Consider the following 25,289-nt stretch of genomic DNA (forward strand, 5'->3'; position numbering starts at 1 on the left):
ATTGGTATACTAGACATTAGCATGACCTACCAAAATATTACCATGCTCCACTGGTGGAGGATGCTGGTTCAAAAACTAAGCTACCCAGGCATTCCAAATTGTCCCTTGGTAACGGGAAACTGTGTCCTACCTTCAGCAAGTTGCCTGAACTGGATTTCCAAATACCCCAGCATCAGTCCATATTACATTCCTCTCTCATTTAACCATTATCAGCATTGTTTTAATGCCTCCATTTCTGTGCTGGTATCACATAAAAAGCATCCAGTACACACTGAAGTGGTTGGTGTTAGGAAGAGCATCCACCTGTAAAAACTTTGCCAGCATTGGTGAAACGATCCAACCCATACCAGCATGGAAGATGGATGGTAAATAATGATGATTTTCTTACCTACATAAGTCAGATGGAATATGTTGAGGCCGATTTTCTAGTCAGATGTCCTTGCTATTGTCAAGCAAGGTAATATTTCCCCATGGCTACACATGGTTAAGTTATTGCACATGAGACCCTTACACATTTATATATCTAGAACCATGATGGCATGGGTTGGACGGTTTGACATGAACAGATGAGCCAGAAGGCTGCATCTGAACTCCAGTGTCTGCCCTGAAATGGTTCCTACAGCTGAACAGCCCTTCCTAATACCACCATTTCACAGTGTAATTGGTTCTTTGGTGGGGGTCTATGTGTTGAGGGATATGAAGGTATGGTAACTGGTGTTTGGGATATGTTTTATAAACAAAACTCGAGTTTAAATCCTTCTAAGGTCAGCATTACCTTTCATCCTTTCGGGGTCAATTGAACTACAGAGACACTGAGCATGCATCAGCAAGCTTATGGCAACGAGGCAATGGGTCGTATGCAAGGTTTTGACTGGCATGGGCACTTCGAAAACAAGAACATCCTTGAAAGATGATAAAGCAATCTGTAGGACCTTCCACAAGTGTCACCCCTGGAAATGGGGTGGGGGGTGGTGGTATTGTGCATCAAAAATTCATCCCCCAGGGCCAGACCATTAATTGAGAATTCTACTGTGACATTTTGAGGCATTTGAGGGAGGGTATTCAGAGAAAGTGACCAGATCTGATTTGTGGAGTGCAAGGAATTAAATTCTTCACAGTGACAATGCATCCTGTTACAAAGCTCTCCTCACATGCCAGTCTCACTAAAAACAACAAGTTATCACTTCTGCACTTCCCGTATCTGCCAGAGGAAGTGCACAGGTGCACTTCCATCTCTTCCCCAAGATGAAAATGCAGCTGAAAGGTCGCTGTTTTAACATCATTGTGAAGATCAAGAGTGAATCACAAGGTCCTCAACTCGCTTATGGAAAACAACTTCCAGGACAGATTCCAAAAGTGGCAAGAGTGCTGGAATTGGTGTATTGCTGTGCAAGGTAAGTATTTTGATGGAGATGATGTTAAAACTAAGGTAAATAAGTTATTTTTGATTAAACATAACTAGTCCAGGAACATTTTAATAACACCTCGCAAATAAAATAATTACAGGCGGCTGTGTGGTAAGTAGCTTGCTTACCAACCACATGGTTCTGGGTTCAGTCCCACTGTGTGGCACCTTGGGCAAGTGTCTTCTACTATAGCCTCGGGTCAACCAAAGCCTTGTGAGTGGATTTGGTAGACGGAAACTGAAAGAAGCCCATCATATATATATATATATATATATATATATCATCATCATCTTCATCATCATCGTTTAACGTCCGCTTTCCATGCTAGCATGGGTTGGACGATTTGACTGAGGACTGGTGAAACCGGATGGCAACACCAGGCTCCAGTCTAATTTGGCAGAGTTTCTACAGCTGGATGCCCTTCCTAACGCCAACCACTCAGAGAGTGTAGTGGGTGCTTTTACGTGTCACCCGCACGAAAACGGCCACGCTCGAAATGGTGTCTTTTATGTGCCACCCGCACAAGCCAGTCCAGGGGCACTGGCAACGATCTTACTTGGCTTGCCGGGTCTTCTCACGCACAGCACATTTCCAAAGGTCTCGGTCAGTAGTCATCGCCTCGGTGAGGCCCAATGTACGAAGGTCTTGCCTCACCACCTCAGCCCAGGTCTTCCTGGGCCTACCTCTTCCACGGGTTCCCTCAACTGTTAGGGTGTGGCACTTTTTCACGCAGCTATCCTCATCCATTCTCACCACATGTCCATACCAGCGCAATCGTCTCTCTTGCACACCACAACTGATGCTTCTAATGTTCAGCTTTTCTCTCAAGATACTTACACTCTGACGGGTATTCACATTGACATTACACATCCAACGGAGCATACTGGCTTCATTCCTTGCGAGCTTACGTATGTCCTCAGCAGTTACAGCCCATGTTTCACTGCCATGTAGCATGGCTGTTCGTACGCATGCGTCATACAGTCTGCCTTTTACTCTGAGTGAGAGTCCCTTTGTCGCCAGCAGGGGTAAGAGCTCTCTAAACTTTGCCCAGGCTATTCTTATTCTAGCAGCTACACTTTCAGCGCACCCACCCCCACTACTAACTTGGTCGACCAGATAGCGGAAGCTATCGACTACCTCTAGTTTTTCATGTGTGTGTATGTTTGTGTGTCTGTGTTTGTCCCCACAACATCGCTTGACATCCGATAATGGTGTGTTTACGTCCTCATAACTTAGTGTTTTGGCAAAAGAGACTGATAGAATAAGTATCAGACTTACAAAGAATAAGTCCTGGGGTCGATTTGCTTGACTAAAGGCAGTGCTCCAGCATGGCTGCAGTCAAATGACTGAAACACAAAGAAGAATAAAGAAAGAAAGAATATCCACATCATCTGTGATCGGAACAAGAAATAAAATCACCTGAAATAATCCTTTGTTATTTCGGTACAGAACCAACAATCTTGAGGTGGGGGTAGGTCAATTACATCGACCCCCAGTACTTAACTGGTACTTATTCTATCAATCTGCAAAGGATAAAAGGCAAATCTGACATTGGTGGAATTTGAACTCAGAACATAAAGGCAGACGAAATACCAAAATGCTAATGAGTCTGCCAGCTCTGCCTTAGAATCACCTGAAATTATAGAAGGTAAAAAGAAAATGTAACCTTTTTTTTTTAAATACAAAAATGAAAAAATATTGGTTTCAAATTTTGGCACAGGGCCAGCAATTTTAGGGGAGTCAATTACATCGACCCCAGTACTAATTTATCGACCCCCAAAAGGATGAAAAGCAAAGGTGACCTTGGCGGAATTTGAACTCGGAACATAAAGATGGATGAAATGCCACTTAGCAGTGTGCTAATGATCCCACCTTAGAATCACCTGAAAAAAACAGACGGCAAAATAATTTAATTAAAAAAAAAAACATTAAACAAAAGTAAAAAAAGATTTTGGACCCAAGCAGAACAATCTAGAAACTTGCTTTTATGTCTGAAATAGTTGATTGAGAAGCAGCGGCAGGTGATGGGTGGGTGGGTCGGGAGTGGATGTAGTTCACACAGTCTGATAGTTGTAGTAGTCGTAGCAGTAAGGTCCAGTGTGATAGAAGAGACATGAAGCGTTAGCGATATGGTCGGATGGATGGATAGATCTAATAGCAATGAAGTGGAGGTTTTAGTTTGTTAAAGTTGGGGCAACGGAGGAAGAGGAGGAGGAGATTAAAAGGGGTGGTGTTGTCAGTCTGTTTTAGTAATGGGGTGGGATTGAACAATATGAAAAATAAATGGCAGATTGAAAAATTGGATCGGGGAACACACAGTTGAAACATCTCTCAGGAAGTGTCTTTTTTGTCTTTTACATTGAATTTCATTTCATAAACTTAAATTTGGGATATAAAATATTCACTGGAGATTTTCCATATAAACACATATATACATATGCACCAATGAGTAAGGTGGGGGTTGTAAAACAATTATTTTTATGTCTTTCATGTAAACACATTCAATTATGTAAATGTAAATATTAGTGTGTGTGCATATATATATATATATATACACACATACACTCATTAGCAAGTTTCCACTTATTATTTAGACATGTATATACATACACACATATATATGTCTGTACATATATGTACTCTATATCATTAAATGAATATGGTAAGTCATATCTCGGGCCTAAAAAGTTATATATATATATATATATATAATGTGTGTATATGTATATATATATATATAATGTGTGTATATGTATATATATATATATAATGTGTGTATATGTATATATATATATATATATATATATATATATATATATATAGGTTTGGTGATGCAAACAGGAAAATAGAACTCAAAATATTAGCACACACACACATATATATATATATACAAAGAAATTGGCATGGGGAGTGAAGCACCCATTGCTTCATACAAGAGTTCTTCAGTTTCAAGACAACAGGAGTTGCAATTTCTCAAACATAGAAGATATAAAACCCTGGTGTCTTTCTTTTGCTTCCCTCCTGCCAATTTTACCCTGGGGAAGGGACTCTGTCTGAAATGGTGGATACTGCACTCCCCATGACTATTTCACTGAACTCTTTTTGCCATATAATCGTTTCATACACACAGAATTTTAAATGCGAACCACCATAAGTTTCATACCTCTGATAATAAATATATATATATATATATATATATATATATACATACACATATATACCAACATATGTATGTATACATATATATATATATATACATATATATATATATACATATATATATACATACATACCAACATATGTATGTATACATATATATATATATACATATATATATACATACATACCAACATATGTATGTATACATATACATATATATATATATATATATACACATGCATACATGGTACAGTAACTTGAATTTAAAATAAATCTTAAGAGATAAAGTTCTTAAGCCATTTTTTTTCCTGAATACTGTCAGCTGCACCAAATCTACATCTGTACCCTGTGTGTGTGTGTGTGTGTAATGGAAACCTTTACCTGGCATTGTGGTTTTATGGCACAAAGCAAAGCAAGCCTTGCCGTCCACTCAAGAAAACACATAGTAAATGATCCACAAGCACTCAAGCAAACTCAGTCCTCAACTTGTTCTATTTACCAAAATGGTTTGCAAGGCACCAACAGGCCTCAAAAGACACATTCATGTCCGTAGAAAAATGATTACTGTTTTAATTTACTGAACCCTCATTTGTCATTAACAACAAGAGAATCCATACTATATATATATATATACATATATATATATATATAAATATATATATAGCTGAGGTGTGTTCTGTTAAGAATGTATAAGAGTACAAATAGAGCTCGTTCACCCTCAGAAGAAGCCATGGATGTTGTAGCATGGAAATCTAAATTTGCTTACTGAGACAGCAACTGAGCATCACCTGAGGAGATACATATAGATCTTATACAGGTAAATCGTTAAATAATTTAATTTAAACTTAACCTTAAATCCTGTAAATACGAGGATCTTTAATGTATCGAAACATTTGTAGCGATTAAAAAGCTGCCTAACCGTACTTACTCTTCCTTTCGACTCTTTTACTTATATATATATATATATATATATATATATATATATATATATATATATATGACAGATAAATAGAGAGAGAGAGAGATATACACACAGCAACAAGATGACAGACAAATTGGGAGTTGGTGTGGGGGGGGGATATGAGTTTTGTTTCTATAACAACTAATTTATTCAGAAACTGCACCTACAATGTTTGCACGATTCAAATTGCAGCTGTCCTGATGATGCCATGTCTAGCGGCAAAAGTGCAATTGACCCCCACCAAAATATACAGGACACACGCTACAGGAGGTCTCATACAACGCCGACCACTTGAAAGTCATCATCAAAGTGACCCCTTGAACTGGATTGGCGAGTGTTCCCATCTGCGGTGAGATCTTTGTTTGAATTCAGTTGAGATGAACGAGCGACGTAGGACCGGGGTCGTGAGTTGTTGCTGTGGGAGGTGTCGGGTTTGTGACATGCAATTTGTTGATTGTTTAAGATGTGAGGATCAAGAGACTCCCCTGGGCCCAGCTGCCAGTTGTCACGTGCGTTCTCAGCTGAGGCAGAACGATTGGAAGATACATGCATGCTATGTCTCTTTTTCTGCCGTCTATGTTGACCGGTGTCCAGTGGGACGGCCGCATGGTGACTACGTGTACACAAGCTGTGATTATTGTCTCTGAGGTTCAACTCCCGAGTCTCGTGTACCAGGTTTTCCATGGGACAATCGTGATGCGTCCCAGAGTTCGGTATGACTGTATTGAAACTTTGTTCGCTGCTCTCCCCTGCAGCCAACTTCTGTCCAGTCTCCGTACTATCTCGACCACTGCCTGTACAACTGTTGTGGTGATGGTGATGATGATGATGATGGTGATAACTGTTGTCAAACAACTGGCTCGAGTCCAAGTAGCTGCAGGTTTCAGGAAATTCCTCGGCGATGGTCGCAGTTGGTATGTCGACGGCACAATTTTCGTTGCTGTCGTATAGATTGCTGCGGACATTCTTCTTGGAATGATGTCGATGGTGCTTCATGCCTGACCGTTTTTTATACGCTCTATGAACTTTCTTTGAGATACGGCTGGGTTCAATTTCCTGCTTAGGATGCGTTGTCTGTGATAAATCCACTTTCATATCTTCGGCAAAACCGGAACTCAGTCCGATGCAGTTCACTCCACTGTCTCGTGAATAAGCGTACATTGAATATTTATTCGGCAGCTTACCCTTGTATTCAATACTGATATCATTGCCATAGTAATCCTCGCAGTAGCTGTAACGTTCCAGTCTCTTCCGCTGCTTGCTGATTTTCTGCTGTGCTGCAGCATGGCCATGTTCACAGACAGCATTATTCGTTCTCAGTGAAGATGTCTTTGAGGTAGATTTACGTGGACATTTGTGATGCTGGTTGCTACGATGCTTCGACGAAGCTTCATTGGCCAGTCCTTCGTAGCAGGGAGACTGTTGCGAGTGGTGTTTCGTGCTATCTGTTGGTTGTTTCTCAAAGCTGTTGGGTTCATCGACCACAACTGACCAGCGATTCACGTTTGCTTGAAGTTCCTGTTCCTTACCGAGTTTGGAATTGTAATGGGCTGTTTCTTTAGGACTAGCTTGTTCCGAACACATAGGTTCGCAAGTGTAGGGAGGCAATGTGACAATTGGGGGAACAGTCGCTGATTTTAGTTTGGAACTTGTCGGCCCAGTCGCCAGACCACCTTTACCGACGACATTGGCATCCTGCACGGTATAGAGATAATGCCAGGTATTAGATTTGGTCACTTGTTGGTCACTGATCCATTCTTCAGTCCTGCGTTGTTTCTCCAGTTGTTGTTGGTACCATTGCCATTCAGGGGGAGGAAACTGTGCAGAGAATGTGGCATATTCCACTTCTTTATTCGGGGATGCTTTCTTCTTGTAACGGCCAAACAGTTTACTGAATAACGTGGTTTTCTCACCTGAAACGAAAGAGAAACGGTGAATGAGGAATGAGGAAACGAAAACAGTTTCAGCAGCACACTCAGCTGAGACTATACATTATATATATATATATATATATATATATATATATATACACACACACACACACACACACACACACACACACACATACATATATACATGAATCCACATACATACATTCAGATATACTGTATTTTAACATGTATCAGGAACCCCCTAATTTTGGGGGGGGCTTAAAATTTGGAAAAAAGGATTTGTAAGGGATTATAATACTATCCATGTATAAAAAAATCCCATATTTTTTTAACCTAATTTTTGACAAAAAAAGGGTTCCTTATACACGTTAAAATATGGTACGTTATACTTTTACATACACACAGACACATACATACATATATATATATATAAACAAACACACATACATACATACAAACACACGTACATAAATAAACCCACATGTCACAAAGCTTACCTCCCCTGTTAACCTGTGATTCCACTGCAGTTCTTGAGTACAGCATATAGAGTTCATATCCACTCCTTTTCTGCATATCAAGCAAAGATATTTCACTGACAATTCAGTGGTCGTGTTTTAACTCCTACTTACGAACACATTTGCCTTTGCTAAATTTACCTGAAAACCTCTCCATGCTAGCTTTTGCTTCCATGCCTGGAATTTCCTCTCTGGTTTCAGTATGGTAATTAGATCACCAGTATATGACAGCACCCACGAACAGCAGGTCTTAAACTCCCATGTGATGATCTTTACGACTATAATGAGTAGGAAAAGGGTGAGAATTGAGCCCTGATAAACCCCTACCTGACATCAAACTCATTGCTAAACAACAGGTTTTAAATTCCTTTGTGGTAATCTTTAGGATTACAATAAACAGGAGAGGGGTGAGAATCAAACCTTGATGAACCCCTACCTGCACGCCGAATTCATTATTGAACAGCAGGTCTTAAATTCCTTTGTGATAATCTTTGGGATTATATTGAAGAGGAGAGGGGCAAGAACTAAACCTGCACACCAAATTTATTGTTGAATTCATTGTTGACTCTGGTTTTTATTACTGCACCTTTCAACGGGGTTTGTACAGTCCCCACATGCCATTTGTCGACGCTTGGTTCCCTTAGTAACTACCAGATTACAGAGTATAACATTCCATTAATGGCCTTCTCCATGTGTGTGTGTGTGTCTGTCTGTGTGTGTTTGTATTTGCTTTTATGTCAAGTTATAATTAAAGCAATTTAACATTAAACCGAAGAATTACTCCATACTTTTTTTGTAGAGTGACAGGGACTTCAAAGTTTCCCCTTGTTAGCTTTCATTCAACTCTCTCTCTTTCTCCCTCCCTCCCTCTCCCTCTCGTATATACACACATGGAGTGAAGGGAAGACAAACTGAAACTTGCCGCTGAAGGAAGGAAAGAAAGGTCAGTTTCTTTTGCTGAACATTTAAGTTACAGGGATGTAAACAAACTAACACCAGTTTTCTCAAGTGGTGGAGGTATGCAAACACACAAGCACACATCATGAGCTTCTTTCAGTTTCCTCCAACCAAATTCACTTACAAGGCTATAGCAGAAAACACTTTCCCAAGGTGCCACACAGTGGGATTGAACCCCAAACCATGTGAGCCAAACAGTTTCCATTATATAAAAATACAACATCATTTAATGATATTTACCTTTGTTCTTGTCTTGATTGATGTTGCTGTTCTTGAGGTTAATGTCCTTCGTAGAACCCAGGGTTTTGTCAGACTTAAACTTCAATGATGCACTTCGCCGTATGTGTTCGTGGGCGCTTTTTCTGTAGCGATTGCGAGACGCTCTTGCACTTTGACTGCGCTGTGGTTTGGTCTTGCTTGAAGCTTTCTTGATGTCGTTTGCACTGCTCGATGTCTGACATGATATCGAACGGACTTGCGCTTTGGGAGGTGGTACCATGGGAATGTAAAACTGTTTATAAGGGGACCAGGGCACAGCAAAGGAATTCTCACCCAAAGGAACTCGATATGTGTCCGGGGTGACCACAAAATATCCACTTCCTGCAACAAATGAAATAAATTTTTAAAATGAAATTAATTATAATAATGATTTCAAATATTGGCACAAGGCCAGCAATTTCAGAGTACAGAATAAGTCAATTATGTCAATCCCACCCACAGTATCCAACTGGTATTTATTTTATCGACTCTCAAAGGATAAAACAATTAAATTTCATGGTTATTCCAGTAACGATGTTAAATATCTACCAAAAAATATAGAATTGGTATTTTCTGCAAGCCATGTTTCTTCAATGAACTCGACATATCTGAACAAAATAATAGTTTCAAATATGACATTCTGCAATGAAATTTTGAACGGATACATCTGATTTCTATAGTAAAATGGTTAATATTGGTGGAGTGGTGATACCAGTGCAAAATTTGATGCTTTGATATTTATAAAACAATGACAATGGGTGGAAATAACATTTTGATATTTATGAAATAAACTGGTGCAATAGCAATGAAATTTGATGGTATTAATATTGAAATATTTCAGCATTTTTTCGTTTTATGTGTGGCAAGAGTCAAACTTGTGTCAGTTGATTTCCTGTCACAGGACACCATTCTCAGTAGTTTATGGTAAATTTATTTATGTCTTTTATATATTTTTCAGCTTGGCAATGTCTTTCTTGAGCTGGAGATTGTCAAACGCTCACATACAGTCATACATACATATATATATATATATATATATACGCATGAAAGATGTTGCCAAACACAAAAATATATTTAAAAAATTAAATAATATTGTTATATTTCAGGATGGTCATTTTTTATTTTTTTTGCCAAATAATCATAGGCACAAGATATTCATTCTTCATTTCAGATTTATTTCATTATTGTTCTTATTTTATCTCCTGCGTCTGGAAATCCTTCATCACACATCCTCTGACCTCTTCAGCGACTCTTCATCTCATGTCTCCTCCTGTTCCGTTTACTCCATGGAGAGGTCACAAGACATGTGGTGAAAGATTTCCAAACATAGGACATAAAATAAGAACAATTATAAAATAAATCAGAAGTGAAAAATGAATGTATAAAGCGTATGTTTATTTGACCCCCTCCCCCCCCCCAAAAAAAAAATGCCCCCCCCCCCCCAATACAACAACATCTGGTTCAACAGACGATTTCATATCAGGAATTTTGCAAAATAAATACACAAATGTCAAAAATAAATAGATTTTCCATAAATTGTCGAAAACAATGTTGTGTTTTTGATTCTTCTAATTTTAAAAATTTCTCCACATTTACATTTTCTGCTGTGATATCTAAAAATCTCTAAACAAGTTTTATAAATGCTTCCATACTATACACTCTGAAATACATCACTTATTACAGCCTGTATGTTATACAAGTAACAATTCTTCGTTACTAAAATGTAGTTTTTACCTGTCTTCATAACAGGAAATTCAAAATTCTTCATTTTGATACCGAGCATGCTTTTTAAAAGATTTCTCACAGAAATTAGCTGGCAAAAGTTTGACAATTGTGATACTTAAAACAAAAGAATGCAGAAATATTTATACACCACGTAATGGGTGAAGTGAGAACGGTGCAGCGTGACAAGTTTCATACTCAGGAAACAGAACAACGTGCAGTAATAAAAGGGGTGAGTGATTCCTTGTCATCGTTAGTTAAAATCCACTTTTCCATGCGTGCATGGGTTGGATGGAATTTGTTGAAGCAGATTTTCTCAGCCCGGATGCTCTTCCTTTTGCCAACCCTTGACTGTGAATGATGGTTGTAAACGAATGTCACCTTCATGTAAGCGGTGTCTTTTATCTTCAATCTTGAGTTATGGGAGGAAATATGACGATATTTGGAAACGGGTGAGGGTTAGCAACAGGAAGGGCATCCGGCTGTAGAAATATCCATCTCAACAAATTCTGTCCCACTGATGCAAGCATGGAAAAGTGGAAGTTGTGATGATGATAATGATGATATTGATGCATTGATAACTGTGCATCATGGTGACAGTGGTGGTGGCAGCAGCAGCAGTGGTGGTGGTGGTGGTGATGATCGTGGTGACAATAATACTTTGATAAGACAATATTGGTGCAGTGATCGCTGTGCATAATGACATCATCGAGGCAGTTATAAATCAATATGGTAACGACAACAACAACATTAAGGATAGAATGAACAAACAGTGAGAATGTTAATGGATACCTTCTGGGTGAGGGTTTGTCAGACATGAAAGAGAAAGAGAGAGAGAGAGAGAGAGAGTGAGAGACGTCAGTGTGGTGGTGGTGGTGTGATGATGATGTCTGATGTCAATGGTGCATGGAGACGGAGCATGTGAAGAGGATGATAATGGGAGGTGTGAAGCTGCTGGTGATGGACGATGTAGTTAGGTGGCAGTGGTGGTGGTGGTGGTGGTGGTGGTGATGGTGGCAAAATATGTCTACAGTTAGCAATCGCATTACAAATGGCAATGGTAATTGTTGTTGTCAATGTTATTGTAATTCAGCCCTGACCTAGCAGAGACCTGAGACCTAAACAAAAGGCTTTCCAACCACGACATTCTCGTCACTCAAATAATTTTATTTGGGGCTGCATCATCCAAAGTGTGCCTCTTATTTAAAAAAAAACAAAAACAAAAAAGATAATAGGCTGTGTCTTCTTTTGCAAGAAAGAATCATAAAACATATTCTTGAAGCCAAGCCTACCAGCTAGAGACTTGGGGAAGAACAAGATGGTCCATAGTCCCAATCTAGGTATGGGCAACATTCTTCAAAGAGTGGGCTGCATGAAACATGTCTCGTTATCAGGCAGACTGCACCACTAAAAAAATTCCAGGTAATTTTTTCCATTATATAAGGAGCCTTTGACATGGGGGTAGCATCTCAACCTTGGATGCACTTGTATTCACAGCAGGTCAGTAACATGCATGAAATATGAGCCAACTTATGAATCGTTCAACTGCAGGGTGACATGCGGCAAACAGTAACAGCGCTTGCTCTGTAAAACTAGCCCACTGAGGCCCAACCGCAAAAAAGTTGTTTGTTCTGGGAAAGTTCAGTCACAGGTATAGAAAACCTTTTACAAGAAGCAGGCCACACAAGGCATTATCCAGCATCAGGAAGACTGAATTAATAAAAAAAAAAATTGAGATAATTTTTCATTATGTGAAGAGCCCTGACTATGTAGCATCTTGACTTTGGATACACATGCATTCACTGCAGGCCAGTAACCCACAGAGCCAGTATGAACCAGCCTATGAGTCTAGGTGACATGCAATAAATTGTAACAGTGCTTCTTCTGTGGAACTGATCTGGTTAGATCCAACAATGGAAATGTCATGTACGTATGTTGTGGGAAGGTTAAGCAACAGACACAGGCAACCTTTTAAAAGAAGTGAGTCACATGGGACATGGCTCATTATCAGGCAGGCTGCACTATTAAAAAACTTCAAGATAATTTATTCATAAGTGTCACTGGCACAAGCACTTTTCATGCAATAACTATAAGTTTGACATCAAAATAGTAAATATTTAAATGAAGTTAACAGAGTGTTTTTTTGAATGGTTGATGCGTCTTCCACACTACAAGAATATCGTTTATTCCAGGCATAAAACAAAAAGTCATGTATTAGTAAGAGATTAAATGATGTTTATAGTTTGTGTGTGTTTATGACTGTCTAATGTAAACGTCTGGAAGGAGGTTGCGGAAGAAGGAGACCTAAGAAAATATAGGACAAAGTACTGAAGGCTGATCTCAAAATGCTGAACCTTATGAAGGAGATGACCGAGGACGGAGATATGGGGTGCATTGTTGTACTCAAGAAAACCCACCCACCACAACAGAATTGTGATCCTAAAACCAAGGTGCCAGGTAAAAAGCATTGGTGAAGGTACTGGTACCACGTAAAAAGCACCAGTGGTTTGACCTGGTAAAAAATTCCTGAAGATTGAACCACACAATGGCTTGACATTGATTGATTGCTTAATAGACCAATCACATGAAACTGCTGTGGTTTGAGTGTGATGTCTCTAGCATGCTACCAAGCAATTCGGTTTCGAATCACTGCTACGCAGTCATGAGCAAACTATGGCCCTCGTAACTTTCAGGAAAATGAGTATTTTGAAATGAAATTTTCTACAAATATCTTTCAGATGGCGTAATATGCTGATTATATCAAAATTTCATGTGCAAAATAAAAAAAAAATGACACATGCACACATACACACATATATATATATACATACTGACACACATCACAATTTTTTTTTCAAAATTTCAAGTTTCATCTTGTAGATGTGTGTGTGTGTGTGTGTGTGTGCGATGTGTATGAGCAGATATTTGTGCACGCATCTACCAATTATTTTATTTCTTATAGCACATTAAATTCTGATATAATCACAATTTACACCATCAGAGAGGTATTCATAAAAAGATTTTCTTTGAAAAACACCCGTTTTTCTGAAAGTGATGAGGAAACAAAGTTGGGTTGGGTGGGGCAGGGAGGAGGGGAGGCACACTTGTGTATGTATGCCAGCCCAACACTGTACCGATTTTGCCATCCACACATACACATGCACACACACGTGAATCGTGTGCCTCACGTAAGTTGGCATAGAAATATTTTTTGGTATTTGACAAGCGGCACATTCAGTAGATGACAAGGTCACATGTGACGCTATGCCTCACATTCCATGTGTGTGTGTGTGTGTGTGTGTGTGTGTGTGTGTGTGTGTGTGTGTGTGTGTGTGTGTGTATATCATTCCATCACAAGTGCACATTACAGACACACTAATTCTCCCCCACATCCCACACACAAATACATATCGATCTATCCATCACTTTGACCCACATTCTCTCTCACTCACTCTCTCTCTCTCTCTCTCTCTCACACACACTCTCTCTCTCCTCCCTCACTCTCTCTCTTTCTTCCCTCAGTCTCTCTGTCTGTCTCTCTCTCTCTGGTTGACCCTTTCTTTCTCCCATTTTAATCCTTTCCCTTGCACACACCTCTATTCCCTCATACGAAAAACCTTACACAAAATGCAAACAGCACCAACAAAACCTAAAACGAAGAACCAAAATAAAACAGAGCTGGGGGGGGGGGAACGAAGGGAGAGAGAGAGAGAGAGAGAGAGAGAGAGAGAGAAAGAGAGAAGAGCTGCCTCTTCCCTCTTTAACCAGACAATCACATCACAATTCTTTTCGAAACTTCTGCAACGATGCAGTTCTATGAGAATGAGAAAGAGTTGCTGAAATGGTGAGGCAGCGAGGAAAGAAGAAGAAGAAGAAGGAAAGGCTTGCATCCCTCCCCGCCACACACACAGATATTGTTACAGTCCCCGCCATCATTTATCATCAGTAACTGCAAACAGCAGCAGCAGTAGCCCAGTCATCATCGCTTCTTTTAAGACAGCCGCAAGTCTAACAAACATCAAACGGTTTGAAAATAATTTGCAAAAATAAAATAAACATTCATCATAGAAGTAAAAAAAAAAAAGGCAAAAAACAATTGCAGATGGCGAACGTTCAGTAGTCTATTCTTTTTTGTCATTGTTTACATTTTTCCGTTTACATTTTATTTATACTTTTGAGGAATTTTCAAAGAATTTTATATATATATATATATATATATGTGTTTGTGTGCACATGTGTGTAAGCATGTCTGTGTGTTCATGAGGAGATAAAAAGCCTATCGTTAAATTCAAAAATAAATTACCACAATCCCCACCCACACACACACACACACACACACACACACACGTGTGAGAGAGAGAGAGAGCAAATTTATTGATATCTGTGTCGACAAACGTATGGTTTGTTTCGCACTGTAGAGCTTCCCAAAATGATAATGATGGTGATGATGATGATGGTGGCAGTGGCGGTGATGACATCCAGATATAACCATAAGCACAGATTATATTCATATATATATATATATATATATAAACAATATATATAAGCATATGTTCATACATACATATATATATATAGAGAGAGAGAGAGAGAGAGAGACACACACACACATGTACATATATACAGTTCCTAATATATATATATATACATACACACAGACACACGTACATATATAGTTCCTTATATATAAGCATATGTTCATACATTATAAGTACACACACGCACACAGACGCATACATACATATATATATGTACACACACACACACAGATGTTGATACAAACGGCAAAATAGAACTAATTATGAGTATACATATATTTTTATTAATATTTAGCACAAAACTCTTGGACCTTGAGTCACTGTGCTTCTGTTAAATACACACACACACACACAAATGTGTAAATCTGTGTGCATAAAAGACCATGTACATAATATTTACTAGCTGTAATTATTTTGTCTTGAGAAATTTCTCAAGTTATTGTGTGCTAAAAATACACACCTCACTCAGAATGGCATCAGTAGATTGTCAGACACCAGTGTTTTGGCTTTATTTAAGCTCCTCAGGGATGAATACCTGCCGAGCCCTTCTGAGCTAAGTCAGAATTTTTACATTCCAATACAGAAATCAGCAACAAAACATTTGCTGATTTGCGCAGAAACTGGTCAGGCTTCAAATAAAATAGCATAAGCACTTGAAACAACATTAAATTAAAATAATACTGTGTATAACATCTATAATACATATACAGGTACAGACATGGCTGTGTGGGTTGCTTCTTAACCACATGGCTCCTTGTTCAATCTCACTGCATGGCAAGTGTCTTCTACTATAGCCTTGGGCCGACCAAAGCTTTGTGAGTAGATTTGCTAGACGGAAACTGAAAGAAGCCCATCGTCTGTGTATGTGTGTGTGTGTGTGTGTGTGCGTGCGTGTGTTGCCTACTGCTTGACAATTGGTGTTGGTATGTTTACATCCCCATAACTTAGCAGTTTGGCAAAACAGACCAATAGAATAAGAACTGGGGTCAATTAATTCATTGACCGAATTCCTTCAAGGTGGTGCCCCAGCATGGCCGCAGTCCAGTGAGTGAAACAAGCAAAAGGTAAGAAACTCTCGTTCATTATGCAAACAAACACATGCTTGCAAGCATGTACATGTATGCAGGTGCTTGCATTGCAGCTGCACATACAAAATACGTATACACATTCATAGTCACACACATTCTTACACACACACACACACACACACACTTAGACACATACACACACTTAGACACATTTGACAGTGTCCAAACTTTACAAACCCAGAGCACACCCGCACCCACATATTTGCCGATGGAGAGACACACCAAAGCGTTTTGCTGCAACTGCTGCAGAGAAATCAAAGAGTCTGGAAAGAAGAATGGTAATTAAGAAAGATTGGGGGAAGAGTGTGTTGGGGCGGGGGAAGGCGGGAACAGGTTGAGAATAGTCGTGATGGAAACAACGATGTGGTATAAAGTGGTAAGTTATGTTGTGTATGGGGAGGGGGGACGGTGTGACGTATGTAGTAAGGAAGTGTATGTAGGTGTGGGATTTATGGTGTGTGTGTGTGTGTGTGATGTAGAATTCTTTGTTTCATGGAAACAAGGCACAAAAAATAAAAAGAAAAAGGAAAAACAAATTCCTTTATTAACAATGGTCTTTGTCTGCGACTGAGAACTGTGTCTTGAAATTCAAAGGATCAAAAGAGAAGCGGTTTGAAGAACAAGGAAAGAAAGTATATTTTGGAAAATGAAAAATTTCACACACAAGACCCCCACCCCCACCCTTGGGCCGGCTGTGACATTGTGTGCCTCTGCGATTCAGGCTTGCAGGAAATAACTCTTTACCATTTAAAGAGCACCACACTTAGCTCTGAGTTGTTGTCATAGCAGCAGTGGTGATGGTGGTAGTAGTAGTAGTAGTAGTAGCAATAGTAGTAGTAATGGTGGTGGTAGTAGTAGTAGTAGTAGTGGTGGTGGTAGTAGTAGTAGCAATAGTAGTAGTAATGGTGGTGGTAGTAGTAGTAGTGGTGGTGGTAGTAGTAGTAGCAATAGTAGTAGTAATGGTGGTGGTAGTAGTAGTAGTAGTGGTGGTGGTAGTAGTAGTAGTAGTAATTGGTGATGGTGGTAGTAGTAATGGTGGTGGTGGTGGTGGTAGTAGTAGTAGTAGTAATTGGTGATGATGGTAGTAGTAATGGTGGTGGTGGTGGTGGTAGTCGTAGCAGCAGTGATGTAGTAGTGGTAGTAGTGGTGGTGGTGGTGGTAGTAGTAGTAGTAATTGGTGATGGCAGTAGTAATGGTGGCGGTGGTGGTAGAACTAGCAACAGCGATGTAGTAGTGGTAGTGGTGGTAGTAGTAGTAGTAGCAGCAGCAGTTGCCCTTGTTGTTGTTGCAGTAGTTGCAGTCATACTAGCAGCAGCAGTAGTAGTAGTAGTAGTAGCAGCAGTGGTAACCACTATTGATTATGGCACTCCCCCGATCCCCCACCCAATCCAGCAGGACTGATCAAAGGTATTCCAATCATACCAATCTCAATGGGGAGGAGGGAGAGAAAGAAGGAGAGGGAGAGGTGGAGGGGACTAGATGATATCATTCAGACCATCATCCATCTCGGAGTACATTACCCAATGTGTCTCTCTTTCCTTTTAAAAACAGTAATACGAGTAAGATGTGACTTGGCAGCTGCTATTTCTAGTATACCAGAGAACCACCTAGAGGCTCCCTCATTGGTTCAAACCATTGTTGATGAGATCAGTCAGGGCGCCAGACTAATTGTCTCACAATATTGGTTTCAAATTTTGGCACAAAGCCAGCAACATGGAGGGGGGGGTTAGTTGATTACATCGATCCCCAGAATTCAACCGGTACTTATTTCATTGACCCCCACCCGAAAGGATGAAAGGCAAAGTCAACCTCGGCGGAATTTGAACTCTGAATGTAAAGACAGACGATATGTCGCTAAGCATTTTGCCCAACGTGCTAACGAGTCCGACAGCTCGCCACCTTAATAATAATAATAATAATAATAATAATCCTTTCTATTATAGGCACAAGGCCTGAAATTTTAGGGGTAGGGATTAAATCGATTACATCAACCCCAGTGTTTCACCAGTTTGCTCACTCGACATCATTCAACACAGTCACAAACAGCGTTTTCTTTACCGCATTGTTACTGGCAATGAAAGATGGTGTCTCTATGCCAATATGAAGCAGCGAAAAGAATGGCTCAGTCTTGACAAACTAGCAACTCTGCAAGCAAAACAAGACCTTCATCCTCGAAAGACCATGTTGTGTGTCTGGTGGAACTAGGAAGGCATAATTCATTACAAACTGTTTGAACACAACCGAAACACTTAATGAAGAGCTCTACATTCAACAACTGCACTGACTCGACGAAGCAATTCAGCAAAAAAGACCGAATAAGTGAAATGGCATTCTTCTGCAACCCAACAATGCTCGTCCTCACATTACCAATATGACCAAAGCCACGATTCAAGAACTCGAATGGGAAGTGCTGCCTCGTCCTCCATACTGTCCAGAATTGGTGCCATCAGGTTTTCATCTCTTTCGACCGGTTTCAAATGTTCTGCGTGGTGTATCGTTCAACAATGATGTGGAATTGAGGGTTTGGTTGGACGAATTCTTTGAGTCAAAACAGGGAGATTTCTATCGCTGAAGCATCAAAAACCTTACTGAAGGATGGGAGGAAGTCGTAAAAATAAGTACTATGCTTTCAAAGAATAAGAGCAGGGGTTGATCTGTTTAACTAAAGGCGGTGCTCCAGCATAGCTGCAGTCAAAATTATTGAAAGAAATAAAAGAATATATATATATATATATATATAAAGACACACACACACACAGCATTTCTCAGTCTTGCAAACTATAATGTGAAGAGCAATGCTGAAGGGAGTGTGAGGTCCTTTATCTAATTATTTATTCATCCAAGCACAGATAATATATCCCCTTATGATAATGGCTAGCTGAAACAATCCAAAGGGCAATGTTCCTGCTAGCAATAACGATTTTTAAATAACAACAACAACACAGTTGTATCTCAAAGGTGGGGAGGGGGCATTTAGCCAATAAAGAACACACACACACACACACACACACACACACACACAATGGTTGTATTCCACTTCTTTTCGTGGTTATGAGTCAGCTAGTTAAACATTTAACTAATCAACTGCTTGATTAATTATTTAGTCAATCAATAAATCAATCAGCTGGTTTTGCTGCAGCCCTTTTTCGTCCCTATTTCTGGCCTCATCAATAACATGCCCTCCCCTCGTTACTCCAGCTCTGTCTCATTGTCTTTAAGCTTTCGTTACTGTATGTATACTTTGGGGGATGGACGTGTGTGTGTGTGTGTGTGTGTGTGTGAGACCCTCCCAAGATAGAACTGTTTCAACACACATTTTGAACTACGCTCTGACACCCTGTCATCACCATCTTTATCCCTTTCCCAGACCACACCCAGCAACCCTTATATAATGTGGGGTAGTCAGAGCCTGTCACTCTATCATAAGTTTTCATAAGTTTTGAATTAAAATCTTCCACCAAACCTTAGTCACAATTTATGTTCCTAACACTAGCTTAATGATAACTAAGTTATTTCACTAAATTCTTTGTTATATTTAAAATTAATTGAAAGAAATACAAAGCACCTCAAAATAAATATGGTAACGAAAGGGTTAAAATATATGATAGAGAAACAATTCTTAACCCTTTCGATACCAACCCAGCTGAAACCACCTCTGGCTCTGAGTACAAATGTCTTGTTTTCAAAAGTTCTGACCTCTCAACACCTGACATAAACTCACCTCCTTCTTTATACTACACTCCACTCAGTGAAGGGGGTAGAATTTTTCTTTCCACGATAGTTCTGGATCCCAGTAATGAACTCATTTGCATACAGCCAATCAGAACTCACCTTGACCAGTGTTGTAAGTCAACCGATCGCCAAGTTATGCCTGATTTTAGGAGACCAGTAATTAGAAAGATTTGCATCTATACCTATCATCGGATTTTGTTAGGGCTCCATATGGTAAAGATGTGGATGGGAAAAATGTAGGTAGAGGGTGATGTGCTAGCAACCCTCTCCTCTAACTGCTTTCTAAAGTAAACAACAACAAAAAACTACGCAGAGGCAGCCATGGTTGAAACAAGAACAAGAACAACAAGCATTTTTAAAAGAGAAAAGAAGCATGGTCATTTCTTACCCACGTGACCTTATCTTATCACCCATCACTTGTTATACGCTCATAAATTAGTTTGATAGTTGAGCTCTGATTGGCTGTATGCAAATGCATTCATAACTGGGGTCCGGAACTCTGGTGGGAAAAAAATTCCGCAGGCAGGTATTGTTTTCTTTGTCTCACAAATTACTTGGCAACCTCACTAGTGCTGGTGCAACTACAAAAAGGATCATCCAGTATTAGGAAGGGTAACCAGCCAAAGAAACCATGCCAAGGCAGATGTCAGAGCCCAACAGAGTCCTGTGGCTTAATCAATAATAATAATAATAGTTTCAAATTTTGCCACAAGGGCAGAAATTTTGGTGGGGTGGGGATGAGGCAATTATATTGACCCCAGAGTTCAACTGATATTTATTTTATTGACTCCAAAAGAATGAAAGGCAAAATTGCAACTCAGAACGTAGTGGCTGACGAAATACCGCTAAGCATTTCACCCAGCGTGCTAACGATTCTACCAGCTCCCCACCATAATAATAATAATAATAATAATAATAATAATAATCCTTTTTACTATAGGAACAAGGCCTGAAAATCTGGGGGACTGGAGTAGTCGATTACATCAATCCCAAAGCTTAGATGGTACTTATTTTACTGGCCCCGAAAGGATAAAAAGACAAAGTCAACCTCAGCAGAATTTGAACTCGGAACATAAAGCTGGAAGGAATGTTGGTAAGCATTTCTTCTGGTGTGCTGCCAATTCTGCCAGTTCGTTAACCGTAATATATCCTGTTGGATTGTCCAAGCCATGCAAACATGACAGATGGAGATTAAATGATGAAGAATCTCACAGAAGAAATCCAAAAACGAAATGGCAATATTAATGAAAGAAAAAAGAAAAAACCAGAAAGCAATGTATTACTTACCTGTATGGAAAACTTTCCCTTCTTGAATCAAGTTTGCAAGAGTAGCGTAGATCAATTCTTCACTGGGTATCTCCATCTCTTTATAACACTGCTCCAGTTTCTCTTGCACGGTATCGAGGGTGGCCACGATACGGTTGTTGTTCAGGTCCATAATGATAAGGCAAAGAGCCTCAGGAAGTGGGATAAACTGGGTCTGTGGGATTATCTGCATCTCAATTCCATTTACATCACCTGAAACAAACAAGTTTACAAGAGAAGTTTACAGTAACTTTATATGTGAAGGCATGTAGCTTAGTGGTTAGAGCATTTGGCTCATGATAGTAAGGTTAGGGTTGGGGTTTCCCTACACTAACACCCCTGTCTATCTCTTCTCTTCTCCCTACAATTTCCACCACCGCCGCCGCCGCATCCACCACCTCTTCTGCTAACGATGAAGCCTCTAGTGACCGCTCGACTTGCTAGAAATAACAAGCAAATCTCCCTCAAAACACAACTGCACCCAATCGTTTTAGAGAAGGACAACGTCGTGTGTAGTCCAGGCTTTCCTACTACACATAGGGGAAAAAAATCGACAGGATGGTCACAGCTGATTGTCTCTGGTCAAGTGCGCTTCCCTACATATATGAAGGCTTTGATTATAGGGCAGTTCATACAAAGCTCTCCGCTGCACATAGAGACAAAAAGACGTGATGGTCACGATTAGAATACCTTTGATCAGTCTGAACAATGCGCTTCACTGCACACAGGAAGAAGCAAAAAAACAAATAGGATGGTCACGGGTGGAATGACTTTGACCATCGGTCAGTTCGAACGTACTTCGCTGCACATAGGAAAACATTTAAAAAAGACGGGACGGTCATGAATGGAAGGCATTGGTCATGTCAGTCCAAACAACATGCTTCCTGGCATATAAGTAGAAAAAGACGGGATGGCCATAGATGGAAGGCTTTTGATAATTGGTTAGTCCGAAGAACGCGCTTCCTCGAACGTTGGAAATTTCTTTTTTTTTTTTTTTTCAACGGGGTGGTTACGGCTGGAAGGCCTTCGCTCAAAGGTCAGTCCGAACAACGCTGACCTGGATCTGAATAACAACGACAATAGTAGGAGTAGTAAAACATCACTCCGGGACTCCCAAACTCCTACCACCGTTATTCGTCACCTCTCACAGCAACCATCCACTCCACTCCTAACCCCGCCGCTGCCACCACCACCACCACCATCACCCCATCCCACTCATGCACACCACACTCACTCACTCACTCACTCACTCACTCGCTCACTCCATCGACTCAGCAAGTGTCTGTTTGCCAACAGCCAATGAGTGACTCATCAACTGTTACATCTCCAATAAAAAATACACACACACACACACACACACGTTCAATCATTCATGCACTCTTACATATCTCAGTGCTGTGATGGTCTCTGGTCGCTATGGTGATACGGCTGCGGGGCTTGCTGCTGCACTTTCCACCACCACCACCACCACCATCACCATCATCACTACAATCAGCGCCGCCGTCGCCGCCGCCGCCACTCGGGCTGCTGCCTGACCAACAAGCGGAAGTGACGGTAATCGATCTGTTGTAGACGCAAAACCGATCATACCAAACACGACGGGGGTGGCGGGGAGAAAAGGTCTTTGCTTACTTGATCACAACCTTTTTACGATACTCATTAACATCTTGCTCTTCTTACCTGCTATGATACTGCGACTGGCAGTAGGCACTACAGCCGACCCCTACACACAGTAGGTCGTCGACAGTGACGAGATACGAACCCACACTTTCAACGACGCCAAATCTAACTCTATACGCTTCACCAACCCTAACCCTAATCCCTTCCCTCTATCAATCTGTCTGTCTGTCTATCTCTCAATCTATATCTGTCTATCTACCTCAGTCTATCTGTCTATCTCTGTCTGTCTATATCTCTCAATCTGTTTGTCTATATCTTTGTAAGCCTAGTACTCATCCTATCAGTCTCTTTGCCGAACCGCTAAGTTACGGGGACATAAACACACCAACATCAATTGTCAAGTGATGGTGGCGGAGACAAACACAGACACACACTATATATATATATATACATATATATATATATATATATATATGACAGGCTTCTTTCAGTTTCCGTCTACCAATTCCACTCACAAGGCTTTGATCGGCCCAAGGCTATAGTAGAAGACACTTGCCCAAGGTGCCCACGTAGTGGGACTGAACCCGGAACCACGTGGTTGATAAGCAAGCTACTTACCACACAGCCACACACATACATGCATCTGTTCTGTGCATGCTGTGAATATCAGTTCTCCAATATCTCTAATCTCTGCTCACATATCGATCTGTCACTCTATCTATTTATCCGTTCATCCAGCTCTCTCCTGATCCCTGTCCTACATCAAACAATCGATTCTTCTCTTTCACTCGATAATCTGGGATTAACAGAGCGACTGCGGCAGAGAAGTTTGGCATAGGAATTTGATTTAACTGCTATATCATGTGTGTATTTATGTGTGTGTGGAGGTTCCCATGCCGGTGGCACATAAAAAGCACCATCAAAACGTGGCTGATGCCAATGCCTCCTGACTGGCTCCCGTGCCAGTGGCATGTAAAAAGTACTATCCAAATATGACCAATGCCAGTGACCCTTGACTGGCTCCCATACCAGTGGCACATAAAAAAGCACTCACCAAACGTGATCGATGCCAGGGCCACCTGACTGGTTCCTGTGCCAATGGCATGTAAAAAGCACTCACCAAACGTGATCGATGCCAGGGCCGCCTGATTAGCTCTCCTGCACTATCCAAATGTAGTCGGTGCCAGGCTTGCCTGACTGGCCCCTGTGCCGGTGGCACGTAAAAAAATCACTCACTACACTCTCAGAGTGGTTGGCATTAGGAAGGGCACCCAGCTGTAGAAACATTGCCAGATCAGATTTGAGCTTGGTGCAGCCGCTGGCTCTCCAGACCTCAGTCAAACCGTCCAGCATGGAAAACGGATGTCAAGCAATGATGATGATATATACACACACACATGGCGGGTACTGAAAAGTTCCTGAATTTGGGCAAAAGAAAATGCAGGGGGGATCAATTAATTATGATTTTACTCAACATATTCTCCTCTCAGATACACACACTTATTGCAGTGACCCTCCTTCAGTTTTTCTAAGCACTGTAAAAAAACACAGAAAGTTCTCAAGATTGGTTCTTGGGCAACGTGTTACATACCCCAGTACCCCAATAATTACAGGTATAAACCTGATCTTGTAATTTGGGTTCAGCGTAGGTACTTACTTTTTCACTGACCTCACGTTAATATCCACTGGGCAGCTTATTTCCTCTGCTGTACACAGTTTCTCTTCTCTGTCCCAAATCCCAGTCAGGTTTATTATGCTTGTATGGACATATAAGTATGTATGTATACATACATATATATATACATATATATATATATACAAACACACACAAAGCTGATGCTTGACTATATATGTATATGCTGCTATATATGTATATCATCATCGTCATTATTTTTTGTCTTGGTCTTAGGAGTTACGTCGAGTCATTCTGTCCAATAGCAACTCACTTCTCGTGACCTTCGGTGTCAAGCACCTGTTCTTAAGATTCTTGCTGTGTCCAACAAACAAGCTTTGTGCATAAACAGAAGTTTATGCCACAACCAAATTGCTGCTTATAGTACACAGCGCACCAATGACAAGTGGCTTTACATTATTATTATTATTATGAAGAAGAAGAAGAAGAAGAAGAAGGAGAAG

The 25,289-nt window shown here is 40.3% G+C and overlaps 1 protein-coding gene across 1 annotated transcript in view; it reads right to left on the reverse strand.

Moving 5' to 3' along the window:
- Nucleotides 1-5,650: 5,650 nt before the first annotated feature.
- The window catches only part of LOC106879258 (uncharacterized), a 33,161-nt gene continuing 13,522 nt past the window's right edge, over nucleotides 5,651-25,289 (reverse strand). The window contains exons 2-4 of the mRNA XM_089341547.1: nucleotides 21,516-21,746; nucleotides 9,131-9,490; nucleotides 5,651-7,439 (exon numbers count right to left, since the gene is read on the reverse strand). Coding sequence (XP_089197673.1) covers nucleotides 5,800-7,439; nucleotides 9,131-9,490; nucleotides 21,516-21,746 — 2,231 coding nt within the window. The 3' untranslated portion in view covers nucleotides 5,651-5,799. The remainder of the gene's footprint in view (nucleotides 7,440-9,130; nucleotides 9,491-21,515; nucleotides 21,747-25,289) is intronic.

This window comes from Octopus bimaculoides, chromosome 24, assembly GCF_046866305.1.
Source record: "Octopus bimaculoides isolate indiv1 chromosome 24, ASM4686630v1, whole genome shotgun sequence".
Classification (NCBI taxonomy): domain Eukaryota; kingdom Metazoa; phylum Mollusca; class Cephalopoda; order Octopoda; family Octopodidae; genus Octopus; species Octopus bimaculoides.